The 22103-nt window shown below is 38.1% G+C and overlaps 1 protein-coding gene across 1 annotated transcript in view; it reads left to right on the top strand.

Annotated features, from left to right (window-relative positions):
* Positions 1 to 22103, top strand: part of AIG1 (androgen induced 1) — a 119558-nt gene that overhangs the window by 38732 nt on the left and 58723 nt on the right. Inside the window, exon 3 of the mRNA XM_052679565.1 lies at positions 7076 to 7177. Within this exon, the coding sequence (XP_052535525.1) occupies positions 7076 to 7177 (102 nt within the window). The remainder of the gene's footprint in view (positions 1 to 7075; positions 7178 to 22103) is intronic.

The raw sequence follows: 22103 nt of genomic DNA on the forward strand, positions 1-22103 counted from the left end.
AGATTATTTCTAAGTTTAGGCTGCCTTAAAGTATTACTTTTGCTGTCATTTGGGATGAATCTTGGTTTCTGATTTTTAATTTCAGTGTTCAGTAGCTTGAAATACATTCACTATTTTTCTTTGTAGGACTACTAGAAAACTGTATGAAGACTCAAAAGTTGCACTGTTTCACGAAAGCTTGCCAGTCATTGTCATTTAAGAGCACTTAGCTTAGCATATTGATATATCATTTATAATTTGATTTATTCAAAGATGCTTTATTAAAATGTGATTTAGCTATTTATGTAGGATTAAAAAATGTATGAGGAAATACAGAATGCTTTTGCAAACCCAGGAAACACAAAGCATATCTGAAGCACTTCATAAAACTTACTTGGTAGCCTCCACTTATTGCATTTGCTGGCTCACCTCTTGGGAGCTGCCGCATTTTGTGCTGGGTAACAAACTCAGTTCTTCAGCCACAGATTCTCAGAATGTCTTTCTTGAGTTGAAAGTCTTTGCAAGTGTCTGGGATTGCTGGAGTGCTGCAGGGATTTTGCTCACCCAACCCCTGCCTAAAGCTTCAGAGACATGAGCAATAGTAGAGGAATATTAACTAATACTTTTTTTAAAAAAATAATCAAGCTTGCAAATATGTGTTTATGTGTGCAGATATCTAAATGTTACATTTGTGTAACATTTTAAGGGAACTTGGGAATTATGAGGTAGTTATGACTGTGATTGGCATCAGCTGCTTTTCCTACTGCATTGATACTAGAAGTGAAGAATGACAGCAACGTTACATTATTTGTCTTTATTTAAATATTTTAACTGCCTTTTTCAATATGCAACCGTAAGCCCTTACATTAATTAAAATATACTCTTCAGGGATTCCTTCCTGCATCTTTTAACTCCAACGTGATATTGATGTATTGCTCTACCCTTGCACTGTTTCTGACCTTAAAACTTTTCAAAATCTCGGAGAATTTCAGCTTCATTCCTTCTTGGCAATTCTGAAAGTAATTTTCAGCTGTGTGTTTGTCACGTTTCTTTTCTGCACTGTTTCTCTTGCCACAGGTAAGCAAGGAATCCCTGCTAGTCATCCTCTGCTCCAGACTTATAATTGCAACTTCTATACACTTCCCAAGAGACATTTTGAATACCTGGAGCTAGCTTACTTCTCTATGGTTCCAAACAGAAACCAAAGAAATCCGGAAAATGGCAAGGAATTGCCATGCTCTTTGAAGGGATGTTCTCTGTTCCTAAAGGAAACCTTGTACCGGAGACAGTGAACAGATATTAACCACATATTCTTTAATTTTTTTTTTTAATTAAGAAATCCTATAAAGGTTATTTTTATTGTAGCTACTACTTCTGGCTACTGGGAGACAAGCAGCAGGGCTTCAGAAGGTAGCATTGGTCTTAATGGCCTGCCCCAGGCTCACATGTCTAATCCACGCCAAGGCAGCTCTTTCCCAAAACCTGAACCTCTTTGACAGCCCTCACCACGCCACAGCTACCACATGCCCGAGCATTAGCCTGTGGGACAGCAGCATCTGCCACAGGCTGGCATTGCTTTCCTTTGGTGTGGTTATAGGTAGGAAGAGTTCAGGGCTTTAAAGTAGCAAATGTCTGATGCTGGCTTTTGTTTTTTTGAAGAGCTATTTATGTGTAAGAAAATATCTGATGAAATTCTGATATGCTTGTTAGGAGGAAGTTAATAAAAAACAGAGTGTCTGCAGGAAAATAGTTAAAGTTCCCTCATTTCCCATATTCTTTTAACAGCTTCCTCACTCCAAAAAAGAACAATGTAAGTTAAAATGAAGGTTGTTTTTTTTTTTTAAGACTCAGCCTCTTAACTCTCTCCGGAGCTTCTCAGTGGTTTCCAGTAGTGACACAGGGGAATCTTCACTAAGAAAAATTGAACAGATACAAATAAAATCCTTGTTGAGTTTCTGATACAGCAGTGGTCTTGCTAAACACTTATCAGTAACCTTAACATGCAAACTGTTTTTATCACTCAGTGTTTTAGTCAGGGCATGTTTAGGGAATAATGCAAATACTAGGGGAACATTTTAAAGCCCACTAACTGCAGTTTTTCAAGAGCTATTCAGCTCATTTTTTTCTTTATTTCCTGTTTACTGAAACCCTTGAGACATCTTGTTCTGAAATTTAGATGAGAAAATGGGCTTCCACTCCCAAGTCAAACAATGATGTGTGAAAAAAACATGCAACAAACTAAAGCATTTCAGTTTTTGTACTTCCTTAAAAAGTACTGCATGCAAACCACCTGGGAAGTCTGACCACCAACCTCTTCTCCCACCTTCCAAAGGAAGGGAAAGAACCAGCCCGAGGGCAAACAGTCTTCTTGGGTGGCTTTGCAACAAATCAAATCTTGCAGAATCTTGACAGTAAATCAAATCTTTCCAGTGTTGTGCTGTGCATTGTATATATCCAGGGGCTTCAATAAAATTGTGAGTTGCCAACCTGCTATTAGTTTTAGGAGAACGGAGTAATAAACATTAACCTCTTTGAAGGACCTAATGACTACCGTTTGTCTAATGTTCCTCATTTTAGTATGACACTTAATGAATGAAATCAGAAATCAGTAGGCCAGTATTCTTTGCAGGAATGTGATATTCCATGAAAAGTCTCTGGGCAACACTTCCGAGCCATTTTTAAGGTTACTATAAGCCTAGGTTCCTATTCAAATACCTAATAGATCAGGTAGCCTTCACTGAAAAAAACTTTTTAGAAATTCACTACCACATAATGGTCTATACTGAGTGCACTTACCACTCCTTTATCAGCGTAAAGGAGGTTTGTGTTGGGAGTAGCTTACACTGCTAAAGAAATGTGAGGCAGATTTTAAAGGCAGAGCCCATGCCAGTGTTTTAAACTATCGCTACTCTTCTGTTTGTTTGACGTAAATCATGGACTTGCCAAGTTTCTGTGGCTAATTGGTGTTTTATGTAAACTATATATGGTTTTGTCAATATGTTTATTGTAATTTGTACCATAAAGGGGAAGAAGAGATAGAACAAGCATTTCTTGGTTTTTAAGACTGTGAGTACTAGATATAGGACAAAGAAAGAAAATGGATATTGTTACATATTAGAAGAGATTGCTGTCTACAGAATCACAGACTGTACAGCTGATATATTTTGTAGTTTCAGTAGCCCAGTTTGAGCCTGAGTATAAATTGGCAAGAATGATTTCGTGTTCTTAAATTATACTTTTGTATTTTTAAAAGCCTGTGATGCTAAACAGAGGAAGCCAGATGTGTTTCCTTATCTTTTATTTCTCTGTGGTATTTTAAGAATGCACTAGCACAATTAAAAGGAAAGCTGATCACCATTCTTCTGTTGAAAATCAATAATACTCATCAGAAATCTTTTATCTGGTAAAGATGTGCAGGCATCATTTTTGCTGCAATCCCCTACTTGCCTTGCTATTTGACCAAACTATAGTGCACTTTTATTGACTTGACTATGCCAAAATCTGCTCTCATTTGTGGTGAAATAACAACTAGTGATGAGGCATGAGCAAGCAATACATCTGACTACTGAACTCTTTTCCCCAAGGAGAGTGTTCCCTGATTTTCAGCTCCTGCTCCTTGTGATTTCCTTCATTGGCCCTGTTCAACTTCACTTGATGTGACTCTTTGCTAGCACTGGATCCCACATAAAGCCATGCTGATTGGCTCTTAATGCAGTCTGCTTTTAATAACAATTCACTTCTATATGTAATGCCTTTAACCCTCAACCACGCTCCCAAGCAACGTATTTATACTTGCACTTAACCACAGCTATCTTGGGGGACAGCCAGAAAACCTACCTTTAACTGCACAACAGTGTACTTAGAAAAATTTTTGTCAAGGTCAAAGGTTTTCTTTTTTTTCTTTTTTTTTTCTTTTTTTTTGTCATGAAGCCATCCAGGAAATGAGCGAAGTGAACTGTACAGCCTAGCCAAAACCAAAAATACGTATTGCAGGAAAATAAAGTTCCACTGGGTTCATTCTTCTTTTGCATAACATTTCTAGGTTGGACTCATGTAAAACAGCAAGTTGTGCAATTCTTTTCATTGGCTTTCCTCTCTTAGTTTCTCTTTGCTTTCATTTTGATTCACAGCTTTTTGAATCACTAGCCATTCCTCGGCTTATCCTTTGAAATTTCTCCCATGGCCATGCCACATTTCTCACTCCATTCTCTGAAGCTTCAGATGCAGAAGATAAAAGCTCAAGGAGTATCTCCTTTAGTGGGAAAACAGTTTTATTTTCAGCCTCATTTTATTTCCTCTGCTGTGTATGTATTTAGTGATATTCTGGATGCCTGTCGCAAGTGAGCTTCCAAGGTCTGCTTGAAAGTTTGAGTTTCCCTTTGGTCTGTAATGGCCATAGAAAGTAGAAGTAGCAAATGAGGGACTCTTGTGCTTTTATATCATTTAACCAAGGAATCAGCATCTTTGGAAAACTGGCAGTCTTAGGATGTTTCTGTGCAAAGAAGTGCAAAAGCAATTGCTGGTGCCTGTTTTCTTTCTTGACTTCCAGGCCATAAGTTTGTCTAAAGAGGAGGTGAAAGTGACGTTTGTGCCATTTTGGCTTGGATACAAAAGAAAAGAAAGGTACTGGATTCCCTGAAATAATCATTCTGTCTGCTGACTCTGAGCAACCTGTTTAGCTTGGCGTTTGAGGGTAGTACCATGAGTCTGGCTGTAATAGTAATGAACTGTGCCACAAGGTAGATGAGATTATGAGCATAAGAGATGCAGTTCTGAGCCTCACATAGGCAGTGTAAAGAAACAGCTTCCTGTGTCATTGTTTTTTACTGCAAGGTAATGTGTGTCCTTGGCAAAGCCCAGCCTATATGATATTGTACCAGTACTACATTGGTCTAAATTGCCAGACCAAGAGTTGCTTATTAACCAAAGTAAACAAATTTAGAAGCAACCAAGGAAACTAAGTAGGAAATTCTTGTAGCTTTCTTTTAATCCAAATTGTTCATTTGTATGGTTCATTCTATCCAAATGAGCAAATGATAAAGAAAGGTAAGGCGAACCATTCAGACACTGGGAGGGATCTTCCCCAGGGCGTTGTGTTGGTCTCGTGTCTGGGACAGGTTGGTTCTGTAACACTTTGTTTTTGCGTGCTTCCTTTACCTTATGTCTGCCCTGCAATAATGCTTTGCTAAGCAGCCTTTGCCGTCTGTAACTCCAGATGGTTGCAACCAGCTAGGTTGATCTTGTTCCATCCCTTGGCTGACTTTGGTTAAGAAACAGATGGCATGTCCCCTCTTCTCCTATCTTTACCTCTGTGGCAAAGTCAATTGTTCCATTCTGCTCCACACAGAAATCACAGGTCAAAACACGCCTGCTAGCTTTGTTGCATTCAGTGTAATGCCGTTCAACAAAGTTCTGGGTGGTTTTCCTTGCTGTGGAAAAAAACTCATTATTAGTCTCAATCTTCATGTTCCTGAATCTCTATGTTGTTTTATGTCCCAGTTGGTCTTACAGGTTCTCAGAGACCCACTGTAATAGTACATGACTTCTAGGAAGCCTATAAAGAAGAGGATATTTTCCTTCCATTTTTCCTGTTGTTCAGCTATTCATATCTTGGCACTCATGTGTCAGCAGCTGTGTAAAGATCTGGGTTGTGCCAATGCCAGAAGAGACTCATCCTGTGGGTTGCTTTACAACTTGCAGTATTTTTCAGGTTGCCCATCATATCCTCCTTTTTTTCCCTGGCCTCTATGCACTATTCAAGTGGTCCAAGCTTATTCTGAGCAGGCATCTATTGCTACCCTAACAGATGGACAAGCTACGTACTGTATGCACATGGAGGGAACACCGCACTGCTTCAGATCATTCACATGACTGTAATTGAAGCATGCCTGTCTGAGGCTAGAACAAGGTGCCATTGATAAACTGTGACCTCAATTTTAACTTCCCACAGTCAGAAGCATATGAAACAGCTTATTCCATCACATATTCTTGTAATTCGTGCACTCTCTTCACCATGTATTTCTTGCACTTTCACTTCCTACTCAAGATTAATCCTAACCCTTCCAAGTAAGATTGTGGCAACATCAGCTCAGATGAAAGTGAATTCTTCCCTGCTGATTTCATGAAAATCATGCTTGTATGTTGGGCTTTAAACTTGGAGTTGTTGCTACAATGTAGAGGTACTCTCAGAATTGTCATTGAAAAGCTCCTAGCTTGATTGATTTTCTCCTGCTGTAAACAGTAAGTCTTTTGTTACTACAAAACTATGAGCTCTAGTTCAAGGTAAAAAAGTAAATCGCATTTTAATTAGAAGACTAGAAATTGCATTTTAATTAGAAGACCAGAGACTGTTTTTTTCCGAGCTAAGGTTAGCTAACTCCATTTTTTATTTATTTTTTTTTTTGAGGTTTTATGCTGTTTTTCTGACATCAGGTTATCTTCAACAAATTAGTGACATTTTGGCAAAAGCTGAGCCTAGTGCAAACTTTACCTGAGTCATCTGTCCTGCCTTTAGTTTAGAAGTGAATTGTTTCTGACAAGAGCAAAAGCAAATTTTGTATTGACAAATGAGCGGGAACTCTTCTGTGGATCTTAGGACATGAATTGTAAACTGTCTGAAGGGCTAATGTTTTTTTAATAGTGCCATTTCAGTGATTGACAAAAGTGTTAAAATGAACATATAGTCTTCTGTTTAGAGGTGAATGCTTCATATTTATATGTCCTATGAATTCCAAGTAATATTTTGCCTGTTTTTCCATTTGACTTCTGTCCTGTTAGTAGTGAAACATTATTCATGTGCCACATCTGCTACTAAAATACAGTACTCAGTTGTAATTTGGCCACAGGCATGTAAGTCAAAAACAGAGATTTTTTTCCAGGCTGAAAGTCAAATAGAAAAATGAAAAATTAGAACAGTAAATGCAAACAGTGACCCAGGTGCACACTGTTGATAGAAACAAGGTTTTGTTGAAGAGCAATTATATTTGTATCTGTCCATAGATCATTTGCTAGATGCCCCACTTTACTATCTCAAATACATAGCTAATTGCTTAGAAGTGTTTATGTAAATCATGTCTTATTTTTTTCTTCTTTCTAGTTTGTTGTGACGATGTTTTGGAGCATCTATATCTATGACAGGGAGCTGGTTTACCCAAAGCTGCTTGATAATTTCATACCAGCATGGCTAAATCATGGAATGGTGAGTAAAGTGATGCAAACACTTCCTTGTGTAAATAAAAATGTGAGACACCGATTTCCCTGTGCACAATTCTGTGTACACATAGCCCTGATCTTCTCAGAAGTGATTAACAAATGCTGCAAGCTAGCAAAAATAATGTCTCCTTCCTTGAGTCATATTTAAGTCCTCATTCACTTGAAATAGTATGGAGATTTGAACTCATGCCTCCTACATCCCAGTCTGGTTTTAGGGATGAGCTGTTTTCTGTCATGGGGTATCTTTCCTAGAGCAGTGTCATCCTTGCCATGTGAAAGGTTATTCAAAAACACTCTCACACAAAATGAAAGTTCTGACTTCTGTGAAATCTTGCTGTGAAATAACAGAAATGCTTAATTACACGATTTTTGCAGCTAATTTTTTATGCAATATTTTTTGATAAAAACACTTGTTATGAAAATCTCATTGTGTTTTTGGTCTTGAGTGCTTTTAAAATAATACACATACTTATTCATTTCTCAAGTACATTAAACTTGTATAACAGAACCTGTGTCAGAGTATTTTTAAAAATGTGGAATTATTCAGCAGTGAAAAAGTGTAGTAGATGTAAAATTACTGCCTCTATACCCATGGAAGCAATTTCTTGAAAAGAAATCTGACCTCTTCATCCTTCTCAGATACTTCAATTAGGATATCCTTTCTTTCAGCCATATACTTGAATGGTGAGGGAATGATAAGACCACATTTTTCCAATGATCCATACAGTTTAAGTATTTGGAGGCATAATGTTTCCTTCTCTAGTTGTGTCTGTGCAAAACATTTCTTTATTATTTTGTTTTCCGTATCAAGACAAGGCAGACCACTTGGCACTGTTGTTCATCAGTAAATGAAAACAGATCTCATCCTTCAGCAGATCCACAGCAGATAAAGATTTGTCCTCCACTGTTGAGTTTGATAAAGTGTTTTTTTGTTGAGTGGGCCAATGGTGTTGATATTAATTTATTCCCTAAATTGTGTGTTAAAGGTGTAGTGTGAGAGTTACTATATCAACTTCTGTTAGATAATGTGCTGTTTTATAATGCTTTGAAAAGAACAGTGTGGTATTATGTGCATGTGAAGCAGAGCAAAGAGTCTGGTGACACTTACTGTGTTCATTTGAGACCACCCTCCCTTGAATTTTGAGGTCACAATCTGAACACATGCCAAGTACATAATGTTGATGTTTTTTTTTCAACATCACATCAGTGCCAACTCTGATGACATTTCTTCCAGGTGACATTCCACATACTGAAAGTGCCTAACCTGTAACATTTTTCGTGAAAGTGCATTGTGAAGCAGCTGACAACAAGCAGTATTATGTATTCAGAAGTCTCTTCTGTGCTGTGCCGTAGCTAAGAGTCAATTTAAATTCCTGTTGCTTTGTTAGAAATGCTGAAATATTTGAAGAGGGTTTTTGTTTGAAAGCTTTGGACTTAGTAGACTGTACTGAAATAAATTGCATGCGGGCATCTTAGACATTTATATGTTCAACTTGAAATATTATAGAAGGCCTGTTTGAAGGTCTTTTGTAAAGAAATTGTTTGCTGTGTCAGTCTCCATTTATCCAAGTGTTCCTTCAGCCCAGTCACAGGAAAGGCTTATGGCTGTTGGGCTTTTCACCACCTTTCAGTCTAATTCTTTTTGATATTTCACCCATCATTTAATTTTCACCAGCTTTCATAGTAATTAATTCTGATGCATTACCCATCATAATATGACAGAGTTTGAGGAATAAGTAGGGAAGGTCTGGAGAGAAATCTTTTCTTCTGTAACTACCTTAGGAATGCTAATATCGTGTTTCTTAGTTAAAACTTAAATGTGGTAGGTTTTAGAGTATACGATAGAGGCCCCCTTGCCAGAAGGCTAGAACCTCTAGCAATACAGCTTTAGAAAAGTCAAAGTCCACAGCTATATTTTATTTACTCTCATCTTTTCTTGCAAATTTTGACAGCATGCTTGGTGCTAATTTTTCCAAATGCAATAGTGAGTGTGCTGGAGCCTAACCTTGTACAACAAAACTCACAGAAGACATTCATTACCTTTGGCAGAATTAAATCTGTCAGGAAGAGTTGGGTCCTTTTGTTACTACCTCATAGTACAACTCCTGTTTTCTGTGAGCTTTCCCGGCGATGTCGGCTGCAGATCCTAATGATCTAAGCTCCAATGCTGTTTCCCTTATAAGCATTGTCCAGGTTTTCCACGGTTTTTTCCCTAAGCATATAATTACTGGGCCAAGACACAACAAAGTGGAAAAATACAACAAAATTTGTAAGAAGATCTTCCACAATAAGAGTTCCTTCTTGAACTGAAAAGTCTTATTTTCAACGTTTGATGACACTGTAACAGGTTGCTCAACTGTTAGCGCAGCAGCCTGCAAAATCCACAAGGGGAAGAGGAAAGATAAGTTGTAAAATCCGTGGCTAAAAAAATAGCCATCATGTTCTCATTATTTATTTGGGCATATATCAAAATACTCTAAAGTACTCATACTTCAAAAAAGCTTTTTAGGGTGACTATCTTGAGCACTGTATGAAGGAACAGAAGGGCTGGCCTGATCCATCTACCCAAGCAGAAGTGGTCTGTGCAGCACAATATCTACTGCTTTGTTAGTAATTAGTGATTAGTTCTCTTTGCTCTTTTTCTTTTCCCACCTTTGCATCCCTTTTCTGGGATTATAACTTTGTCTATAATAGAAAAAAGTATAACACCATCATAGTTTTGCTAATGCTCATATCACTCTTTCACGGAAATATTTTGTTGAACATTTAAAATATTGCTAATTTAAAAAATATTTATTATCTGAAAATGGAAAACATGAGGGAAACGAACCTGGGAGCTATGCAGTTCTATTACCAATTCATAGAAACAGAGAAAGCTCATCAGCATACACAAAGGTAAAATCATAAACTGGTTACCAGACTATAAAATTGCCTATAGTGTCAAGAGCTATATCTCTAATTTATATATTCATATATATTATATAGTTAAAAGTATAATTCTTGTCTGCAAAAAAATCTGTGTAGTCAGTGGCTCTTTATGGTACCAGATGGTACCTCATACATACAGCTTTGTACACTTGTGAAAGACATGACTAATAGAGATGTACTGTGCCATAAAACTCATATATTTCATCATCTCAGTCAGTTGATTCATTCATAACCAATGGTATCTCTACAACTTGAGGAATTACTAGAGGGGTCAGTGGCAGGGCTGCTGTTAATTTTAGCAGAGTGGGGATTTGACTGTGTTTATTATGTGAAGGACCACATCTGTTAGCTTATGCTAAGTTAAGATTCTGTCAGTAGAAGTAACCACTTCTCTAAGCACAGCTATATGTCTAAGCCTAGGTCTGATTCTGAAGTTTTGCTTTTACTTTCTGTTTTTATTCATTATTGTATAGATGAATTCAGGTTTGTTGGCTACTGTTGTAGTTGCCAATTTACTGAATTTTTCCATCAAAGATGTTCATGTTCTTGAGACCGTCCTACACTTTGGATCCACATCAATCCCTCTTTCCATAGGCATATTTTCCATGAGCAATATTCTTCCTCTTTTTCTGATGGCTGTCAATGTGATCTGCATCAGTATTAGGCATTTTTAATTAAAGACCAACCTTCAGTATTGGAAACTGGTCTGTCATAGTAACAGGATTCTTATCAGTTCATTTTACCATTTTGTGTTGAAATTGGTTAGGAAGGTGAATGCAGAGCATCTGTTTGCAAAAGTTACATTCTCTTTAATATTAATACAGACTACCAAACCAGTGGTTGTCCCTATCCTAACTAATGCCCACATGAACAGCTCTGTAGCCTGAATTAATTAAAGTTTGAGCATTGCTGATTTTGAGCCAGGTTACACAGCAGGTCTGCATGCTGCATTTGTCCAAGTTAGTGTACTTCAACGAAGAGTCCTTTGTTTTTCATAGACACTGTCCCAAATTCCTATTAAAGACATGAATCATCTTTTGCTTGTGGCAAGGAAAGTAAAATACAAGGATGGAGTTTAATGGCTTTGGAGGTCAGAAACAATGAGTTGTCTTCATATGAAACCTCTAGAGCAGAGAGGCTGGGGAAGGGGAATACAGCCTGGCTTTGTAGGGCTAGAAAATTGATCAGTGCATTGGTTATGTGCCATTGCAGTCTATACAAACTCCTCCCATTTGGTAATCTGTTTTGTTGGATTTTTTTTGTTTTGTTCTGCTTTTTGGAAATGCATTCAAGAGGGTGTACAAAAACTGAGATAAATAGCAACACAGGTTGTGGAGAGGAAGGTGCCTGTCCAGTTGACACATCCCTGCTTCATTCACAAGTTCTCTCTTTTTCTCACTGGCTGCTCAGATGAAAACCTTAGCCCACTGGAAAGTGGTACAGAGTTTCTCCTGCCACATATCCAATTGCTGCTCTTTCTGGCAGCATTGCCTTGGATCTGATGGTCTTTTCTGGTGTGTTTCTGTTTTCTGGTTGAGAGCTTTTTTCCTTAATAATTGAGCAAGAATGAAAATAGAAGAGCAACACGAAGATTAAAATTCATGGCAACTTGACATGTAGAGATTGGAAGGTCCAAAACTGGTCTTGCACCACGCTTGCTCTGCTGTACAAACAAGGAGGTGGCTGTTCTTTCAGCAGAGCGTTTCCGTCCAGCGTGTTGCCCTAAAAGTTCTATTCAGAAATGACTTATTTGAAGTAGTGCATTATACTTCTTGAGGACGCTTTTCTAATACAGCAGCATCCCAGGTATGGGCTCTTTTTACACAATATACTTCACCTTGACAATGTCTCACACATCTAGAAATTTACCCTTTTCCTAGATTTGTTTCTAAATCCAGTTTAAGACTCAGAAGGATATTCCAACTAAAGTGCTCTTCTTGACTTATCTATAATATTTTCGTAGGTTAGGTGTGAATAAAAACTTCAGTGTTCCAGTAAGTAGTTTTCACTTGTAAGAAAACTTGCAAAGTTTTCTGATAAAAATCATGGAAAATTTGTAATTTTATTGTAATTTATTTTTCCCCAGAATGCTCAATTCTAGATGGCTGTGATTTAAACACCTGTCTAATGAAAAGAACAGTTGATGCTGGTCGCTTGGGAACCCAGAGTACTTATAAAAAAGAGTAAAAATAATAGTTTCATCCATACACTTTCTGCATGTTTGTGCTGTGGTTATGTTGCTTTGTCTGGTATCTCTCCTCATTATCTGCTAGCTCCACCACTGCAGCATGAATACAGTTGTACCAATTATTCTCTCAGTTTGAGGAGAAAAACAGCAATAGCATACAAGATTTTTTTTATTTTCTGTTATTTATGTAAAGGGCTTGAACATTGATTGTAGGTCAAAATTTTGATAGCTACACCTGGAAGTTGAGAGGGGCTTCTAGAATAAGAACAGAGAATTAGATGAGTGTCATCTTCTTGAGACCAATAGGAAAAGCCTTTCACTATATTCAGTAACAGCACAGTGTTTTTGTGGAATGGGAAGATGTCCCTAATAACATTGTGTAGCTTCCAGAAGAGGCTGTGCTGTACAGTAAGTTGCAGAGAGCATTCCAACCAAAGACAGGTGCTGAATGTTTCTGATTGTTATTTCTAATAACCTACAGAAGGCAAATACAGAGCCTCTTCCAGAAGCATCGAGCACATAGTAATGAGGAGCCTTTCATAAAATGTCTTTGAGATAAACACATGCAACTTGTTCCAGAAGTATTACAAATGAGGAACCTGAGAGCCAAATTTTGTGGTTTTTTGAGGTTTACCTTCATTTGTTGGTAAGGTGGTGTAACTCAGCCTGTTAGCACAGCTGTAAGCCTGGTGTGTCCACAGCGAAACAAGGAAGGTGGCTGTCAGAGGAGGGACAAATGAGAGTGAGAATAAAGGAAAGATGATTGGATGGGAGAAAAAGGCAGGTGATGCTGCTAAAGCTGGTACCTAAAAAAAGCAATAGGGGTGCACTTGCTTTTGTTGCTGTTGGACATAGGTCTATAGGGTAGACAAAGTAATATTTGCATGGTGACATGCAGGAGCTTCAAATCCTTTAAAATAATTAGGGATAAAACTATGTGCAACCTTTTAGTATAAGGCTTGTGTTCATATAAATTGTACTCATGTGCTATTTGTAGACTTATGGAGGTGTTTCTCTGTCCCTGTCTATATTTTTATCTGGCAGTGCAGGACATTATCCCTTCTGTCCATCTGACCCTGAAAACTTCAGATCTGCTACAGAAAGCAGGCCTATTTAGTGAGCCTTATTTTTCCTTATCAGCATTTAAGTGCGAGTTGCACTGCATGTTAGAGCAGCCAAATGAGCTGCTCACTGAGGGTTGCAGGCATACTGGAAGATCACATATTTGAGGCATCAGTAAGGAGGTGTACCATCTGTATTTCAAAACTTCCTGCTTCAACGGACAAAGCCATGAGTAACTCCAAAATGAATACAAATGATAACAGTAATAGTAATGAAAACTTAAAAGCAGATTTTCAGATGAGGAAGCTCATACAAATGTTTGCTGAAGTGATTACTGTGGGCACAAAACAAATGACCAATGAAAAGCCCTGACAGGATGTTCAAAGGGAGTCTTAGACTTTCTGTCTTTCTCTGGCTGTGGAGAACACATTGAGCAGGGTTTGGCTGTGGAGCACTGAGTTTGTTTGTTCAACCAACACCAGTGTGGGACAGAAATTCATTCACTTAATTCCCATAATTTTGCCAATATTAGGAGTGCTGGTTTTGTTTTAACATTCAGTGCAGCTTATATTGCTCACTCTAATCACTGCTGGGGCCATGCACCATTTTTTTGTAGTGCATAAGATGGTTTTTCTGATGCTGCTACACTGCATCTTAGATGTGTGATTTACAGATTATAAAAGCCAAAATAATGTTCAACCTTTGCATTGTTGCAAAAAATGTCAATACTTGATAAACATTTTGATAACATTCTCTGTGCCCTCCTCTCAGTTAAAATCAGATACTTGTTTTATAACATAATGGACTTCTGTGGTTTTTTTTCCTGTGCTTTTTTTCCCAGGGAACACAGGCAAATAATAAGATCAAACTGTAAGTGATGTATAGCATCTTTTATGGAGAAAGGACATTTCACTGAAAAAACATATGTATTTGTGGGGAGGAACACTCACGTTGAAGAAAGTTTAGTATGCCAGCTGCCTGCTATAGGTTATTCACTCTAAAGCAGCCCATAGGAAAGTCATCTTAGATGTGATCACTACAAAAAAACCTTCTTAACATGCTGTGCAACCATGGGAAAGGATTGCAAATATCATTTCAAATATAAAATATCTTATTATACATTTATTTTCTATCTTTATACATTAAAGAGGACTATACTTTGCCTTATGATTACAGTAAAATGTAGTGTTTTGTATCTTTGGACATGCTTGTTAACATTCATTAGCATTTACTCAAAAAGAATAATTACTCAGATAATTCTTAATATGTTGATACGATAAAAGTGTTTTTGTACTATGTTGTACCCACTTTTCTGAACTGTGCTGTTAGTATTCACACATGTGGCAAATATGACTTAATCAGACCACAAATATTTTGCAGCATTCCATGGTATCTCATTTATTTGTTTAATTTGCCGCTATAGCAACTGGATTCCATCCTTTTAGATTCTTTTTTTCACAGACCTATGATCTACTTGGTTGAAGCTTGGCAGACGGCATTTCCTTCAATTGAAGACATATGCAGTAACTCAGAGACCAGATTTTTACCTATTTATCATTGTTGGAAAGTGGGTTATTTCACATGGACACAATACCAGAAGAATCAGCAGACCTGGTGAAAGGAGTCTGAGCTCAATAGCTTATATGCTTTTTCCAGCCTTTGAAGTTGCTGAAATAGAAGATGTTACTTCTCCCTCCATCCCTAGACCACTAGCACTATCGGAATGCTAATATGAGGAAATATGTTGATAATGTTTTTGTAAGAAATTACTTTTTAAAAGTAGTGTTTCTTTGTTAACTGCTTTTTTTTTTTTTTTTTCAACATGTATTTGTATTTGGAAAGAGAGAGCTTTTCTGCAGAAAGCATTTCATATTCAGATGATTAATATGTTGAAGCAGTGCCACAGCAGTAATGTTTTATGCATGTTGATCTGCAGAAATCAAGGATTTTGGCATGACCTTGGGAATTCCTTTTTCTCGTGGTGGGCTATGAGTGTTGGATATACCCTGAAGTCTGCCCTGCTGTGCAGTCCCATCTCCATATTTTTACTTTCCTGCATAGATACAGAAAAATAAACTCTGCATTTTTAGTAATGGAGCTGTTTAAACTCCATTTTTAAATTTCAGTTTTATTCTTAGTTCTGCCACTATTTCACTGAATAATCTCATAGAAATTAGGTAGTGTTTGATGAAAAGCAGTTTTTACGTGTCTTAATTAGCTAATGCCTGCATTTTGTGGGGCTGCATAATGATAGTTAACAAACAGTGCTGGCTGTTAGGGCATTTATAACACTGCTGATTGTGATCACCGCGTCCGGAGGAGGGCAGTTGCTGTGCCGGCCCAGAACGTCCATTCAGCTGCTGGAGGCCTGCAGGTATTGCCGTTTTGCATACCTCAGCGTCCTTTTCATTCTATTGCAATGAAGAGGTGAATGGCCTTTGTACAGGTTACTTTGGCATTCATGGGTAAGAATGATGTTCCCGAAGTACACACAGCTAAGAGTTAGAAGCTGGTGTTGTACAAGTGACCTCTGCTTCAAATAGTAACATTAGCTAAGGTTTTATACTAAATTTAGCGCTACTGGTATCTCATAAAATACTGTAGACTGACATGGTGCATGGTATAGAAAGTTCAAATATGCCTGGAAAGGAAATTCTTCCTTATCAAAAAATGGCTCTAGTATTCAAATCACATCCTTAAGTTTGTTTCCCACAGGAAGAAATTTTATTTGCATCTTGGGGCTTTTAGCTTTTTATTCTGTTATTTTGAGCTTTATCGGCTTTCTATAAACCCTATATGCAGAGTTCCAGTCTGCTGAGTCACTACCATGCACATTTTTGTGGCTTCTTTTGCAAATACAGTAATCTATTTGTAATGTAGATAAATGTTATGAGCTATTTTGGGGAGAGATTAAATATGTATGTTGGTCTACTGAACTTTGTACTTTAGGGCACATTTTAAAATGAAGAAGTGGGAAGGAGCAATTTCATTTTCTAAAAAGGAAACATCCATTAAAATGTGTTTTAACTAGTACACAGACTGACTGATGTTCCCCTTAACAAACAAATGTGCATTGGCTGCAAGTCGTTAAAAAGTACATATGGCTGCAAATCATTTTAAAAGGTGAATGTGTGTATTCTTAGATCAGAGACTTAAGATGGATGGCATTTTGATCTTTGCTCCTCAGGCAGAGGAATGAAAGATGAAAAATAAGAGGAATTAGAAGGAGAAAGAAATGCATGTCTCAGAAACTAAGAGGAAAAGTGATTATCTTAGAGTTGCTAAGAGGAAAAAAACAGAAAGTGAGCAAAATAGAGGAAACCAAATATTAAAATAAAGAGGTAATGATAATAGTCAGTAGTCAGCTGGAGAGAGCCATAGAACTTGGAGGTGATAATTATGTGTTGTGTATCACTGAGAAAAAAAGCTTGAAAGAGAAGTTTAAGGTTCCTGGCATATATTGAAAATATGACCTGTCATTTGTTGAAACCAACGTGTAGAAATTCGGCTTTGTTTGGTTTCCTGTGACCACTGTGCAGGATCACTGTTTGCAGAGCGATTCTCTTTGTTCCATTTTCTTGTGTACACAGGGCTCTGTACCCTCACTGCCTCTCCCATCCCCAGATCCTGTGTCTCCCAGCTGCTTGCCCTGCACTCTGCTGCCGTGCCCCCCACAGTGATGTTCTCCGTGCCATCAGTTTACTACAGTAGCAGGGTGGTAATCTAATAGGCTGCTATTAGTGTAGTAGTAACAACCGTACCACTTCAAGGAACGTCACGATTATCAAAGTGAGCATAGTTGATAGAAATAAGACATATTTTTTCCTCAAATTTCTTGCAATCTAAATGAGCAAGAACAGGTAAAGACTGGGAGAAATGAGCTGTGTTCTAGGGAAGCTAAAACACAGAATTTGTTGTTTTCCTGAGGTTATAGAATTTTGCTAGAGATGGAGCTGCAAAGTAACTGAATTTACTTCATTACTTCAGTGCTTTTATTAAGGACTGGCACTTTCTCTCCAAACAAGGCAGGGAAGACAAATTCATAGTGAGTGAAAGAGCACTTTCTTGGGCTTTAAGCTCTATTGAAAGGAAGAAGTGACTCGCTCTTTCACCAGAGAGATGTTCTCTAAGTCTCACTAGGAGTTTTATTATTTGCTGCTTGTTTATATCACGGGAAGGGAAGCATAGGTTCATCTCACAAACTGTTTTGGGGCTTATGTTTTTTTTTTTTTTTAGTATAGCAACTGCTTCCAACTTGTTCCAAATAATTTACATGGGCATAACTTTTTATCAGACGAAAAATCCCTTAGTTTTCCATTCCTTTTCTGATGACTGTTGATTTGAGAAGAAAGGCTCCAACATGTAAACAAAAGAATGATTTAAGAAGGATGAACTTGGAAATTCAAAAAAATGTCAAAGGAGAAAAGGCCCTCCTTTGTCTGCCCTGATGCTTGGACTTGATTTTTCTGTTGTTCTCCAGAGGGATGTTACTATTAGTAAAAATCAAGAAAATTGAAGAGTTTTGCTTTTAAATTTCTTTAAGGTCTTCCAAAAGCCTCTTACTGGAGCCAAGGCTATTTCAAAAGCCTTTATGCAATTGCAGGTATGTGGCAGGGGAATCAGGAATAAAAATATCCTTAAGACAAAAAAGGTAGCTTGTTCAAAACAGTATCACTGACAGTATAATATAACAAGTGGCTATGAAGAGATGTATTTTGATTATCTTGAACAAGGAGGAGTGTTTACTAGACAAAAATTGCACTAAATGTTCAGTGACATGAAGTAGAGGATTGCATCTACTTTGGGAAGTACCTTCCTTCAGGCAAGAATTCAGTGTTTACTAGTCCTGTCTCCATTTGAACTCTACAGCTTAACTGGCAATAATACAAATATTCACAGCTGTATAAAAAATGTTATTTAGTTCACAACAGTAGCCATGGTTACCTACATATTTTCATTGCCTTATTCATGTGCAATTCTTTTTTTTTTCTTTTTTTTTCTTTTTTTTTTCTGGAAATACCATTACCATGTAATATAATACTGTACAAACTCTTGGTAAGTTTTGTAATGTTAAGAAGAACATTTTGCAGTGAACTTGAAAGCAACTTATATCAAATTGGTTTGTACCTGGGAAATCCCACCTATACACTGTCAGGCAAAGAAAGGTGAGTCTGAACACGCAAATGACATCGTGACTGTCATTTTAAAATATAAATAGAAATATGTAAAATCTTTTGCATTCAAAAGTCTTTAGAAATATTTTTGCCAGAGCATTTAAGTAGAACAAGTCCCTGCTCAGTTCCCTCACATATGACATTATCAAGGCTGTTGCTGTCAGTACAAGTTAGAGCAGCAAGTGATTCTTATTTACTCTTGAAGGAAATGGGAGCCCAGCAACCCTGCACTGTCAGGAGGGCAGAAAAGTGGTAGGGCTTCATGCCTCTCTCTTCTTCTTCCTTTTGTCTCTGTCACTCTGCATGCAGTGCAGATGTGATGCATGTGATAATCTAGTGTTTTCATTATATTTGTAGAAACCAGTCCCTTTAGCGTTACTGCAGCAGAACTGCCAACCATATTCTAAACTTTGCTAAGAAAAGAAAATAATAATTAATCTTTCAGATATCTTTGATCACTTTGCAAACAAATGGATTAAAGTTTAGAAGAGTATAGCAGACAGTTTACTTAGGCTTTTTTTTTTGTATATATTGAGAAGGTGTGACATTAATTCTGAAGGAAGGCATCACATATATCAGCTTAGAATAACAGCTAAAGGAATGAAGGATATCTACTTCTTTAATCTTACTAATATGTCTAAACTCTTTTGTATAAGGTTCTTTATTGCTGTCGTAAAGAAAACTTATTGGATTAAATGTATAAACTGTTTTTAAAGGTCTCTTCCCATGGCATTTTCCTACAAACAATGAAATTTGGGGATATGGTAGGTTATTGCATAGAGATTGAACCCAAGAAAATGTAATGTGGTTTTCTAAAATGATGTTGAAAAATTACAAGCGTAACCTTGTGAAACCTTGTTGAAAGCATGATAGAGTTTTAATATACTATCCAGACCTGTTTTCAGTGCGTCTCCCAAGGCAAGAAGGAAGATGGCATTAAGATGGAAATTTCTGCAGTGAAGCCGGCTGTTACCACAGTCTGGCTTCTGTTAGTGCCGTAGTGCTGCCAGCTTGGGGTTATTTATAGGCATTAGCCTATATCTATCCATGCACGTACACCTACTGCTCCCTCAGAAGGGATGTTGTTTCTGAAGAAATCAGTCCACAATTTCCACCTCTCTTATTCTTTCAGAGGCCAGTTTCATCGGCTGTCCTCGTTACCAGTCAGTAGGAATTTGGCAGGCACCCCCTCCCTGCCCGAGCTTTGCTTCAGTGGGCTTCCATTGGCCTGTGGGCTGCATGGCTCTGTTGCACAGTTCTCAAAATGTTCAAGATAATTTCTTACACTGGAGGACTTTTCCCATTATCTTACGATTTTCTGATTTTTTTCCTCCTTTTCCTAAGTGGGAATGATATACAAGACTTTAAAAATTACATTCTCTTCCATAATTTCAAAGCAACTGGTAAAAAAAAGTTAAAAAGAAAAAAGGCATTGCTTTTTCAGCGATCACAGGAAAACTTTTGCTTTTCTCCTGGCTGCAACAAAGATTTTTGGTGCTGTGCATGATTTGTAGTAGAAATAAAAGCCATTCTGTTTCATTTTCCTGAGTATCTGGTGATGAATGCAGAGCAATAAACCTCTTCCCCAGAAGCCAGTGCTTGCTTGAGGCAGAAGCTGTTGTTTAAGTTTGCTGCACCATGTTACAGCTTGTGTATTCTGCAGCCTACATACACCCGTTTATAAATTAGATATAAGCCAACCAGGCACAGCCTTTCTGTGTCCTTCACCTTTCTCCATGACATAAATCCCAAAATGAGGTACCCCTCCCAGCACCATCACAGCTGGAGCACACTTCCTGCCATGGCAGCAGCAGCTGCAGAAAGCCTTAAGCTGCAGCCCAGGACCCATTAGGTCTGAGCTTTCTGGTGCAGACATGGCCTGACATATAGCAAGTACCTTTGATTTACAGGAAGTTCAGGCAACTGGACCTGTAATTAAAAAGTAAGCAAATGAAAATATAGAATAACTGGTACATTAGCAGCCATGGCCTTAAGAGCTAAATTGAGAAAGCAAGCATGCAGTTGCAAAATGTGCATATGCATGTATGTATTTTTTTTGCTCATACAGTATTTCACTCCTTGAAGTTTTGAAGCAATGTGCTCAGTTTCTGATACTATTATTCTTCCTATGGCAGCAAATTATGACTTGGCAAAAACCAGGAGGTGCTGCAAGCTGTTGGTAACCACAGGGTAGTCACAGCCTCACAGAACGGACTTTGAGTTTTAGCCGGAACTTCTGCTGCTCATATATACTTAAGCTTGCCTAAACAGAAGAGATGTCATGCTTAAATTATTTTCAGCTTTTGACCTTTTCCATTCTGAACTTCCAATCACGAGGTTCATGATTGAACCTCAAAAACATGAGGTTCCCTTATTATTTATTTCATAGGACAGGTCAAGGTGAAATGTCAATGTGAAGAGGAAGGGAAAATAAAGTCCCTCATACAGCATTATTTTGGTTTCCAGTGTCCAGTTAATAAAAATAAATCAATTTTACTAGAATTTGTTGGAGTGTATTTGCTGCTAAAACTCAGACCACATGGGAAACAGTTAACAGTCTCCAGATGTGAAAAGGAAAGGACCAAAGGACCATCAGCAGCGCAGAGATATTATATTTTCTCAGTGAGCAGTACTACCTCAGCTGAAGTGCAAAGAGAAAGCAGCTGTTGTGAGAGCATGTGAAAGTCAAAAATCTTCCTCTTACTATGCTCATAGCAAGGCATCTACAAAACCTTTAGAACCATAGCGCTATAGAACCATCAGGGTTGGAAAAGACCACTAAGTTTATCTTGTCCAACTACCCACCCTCCCCACCATGCCCACTAACCATGTCCCTCAGTGCTACCTCCACATGTTTCCTGAACACCGTCAGGGATGGTGACCACCTCCCTGTGCAGCCTGTTCAGACAGTACTGCATGCCTCTCTGTGTGCACGTGACACTGCCTGATGCACCACCAGTGCTCCCACTTCCTTCCAGATGTGCAGGAAAGGAGCTGGTGAGCTTCTGTTTACTACAGAGAGAACTGAGCCAGGATGTCCAGCATAGCCCTCAAGCATGGGATCGATGCTGACCTGTTGTTCCTGCTTGAGGAAATGCCCTCTGGAGTGGTACTACATTAGCTGCGTGCTGGTTCAGGGCTCAAGGGACAAACTCACAATCTTCCTTATTTTAATCAAGTCTGTGCACAGTGAAGCCTTGGATGTTATTTGGCACTGTCTCACTTTTCTTTATCAAAGTCTGGCCACGTAGACTGCGTAAGGAAACCAGATGCTGGGACAAGGAGTGGGTTGGAATCCTTCCTCTCGCTAGATACTTTGTGACTAAGTACATTTCTTTCATCATAACCTTTTCCACCTTGCTGATTGAGAAACTGGATAACGATGATACACAGATCCTTTCTCAGAAAATTTTATGGACCTGTTGACTAGTTAAGAGCATCTGTGTGACTAAATGAGACACCCTGCTTTTAAAAGTTTGTTGTGTAGTTGGTCTCTATGCGGGTTCAAGGCAAATGAACGGGCATAAAAATATGCCTGAGGTGCAGCACAGAAAACTGTG

The sequence above is a fragment of the Tympanuchus pallidicinctus genome, unplaced genomic scaffold, assembly GCF_026119805.1.
Source record: "Tympanuchus pallidicinctus isolate F22 unplaced genomic scaffold, pur_lepc_1.0 scaffold1, whole genome shotgun sequence".
In the NCBI taxonomy this organism is placed as follows: Eukaryota; Metazoa; Chordata; class Aves; order Galliformes; family Phasianidae; genus Tympanuchus; species Tympanuchus pallidicinctus.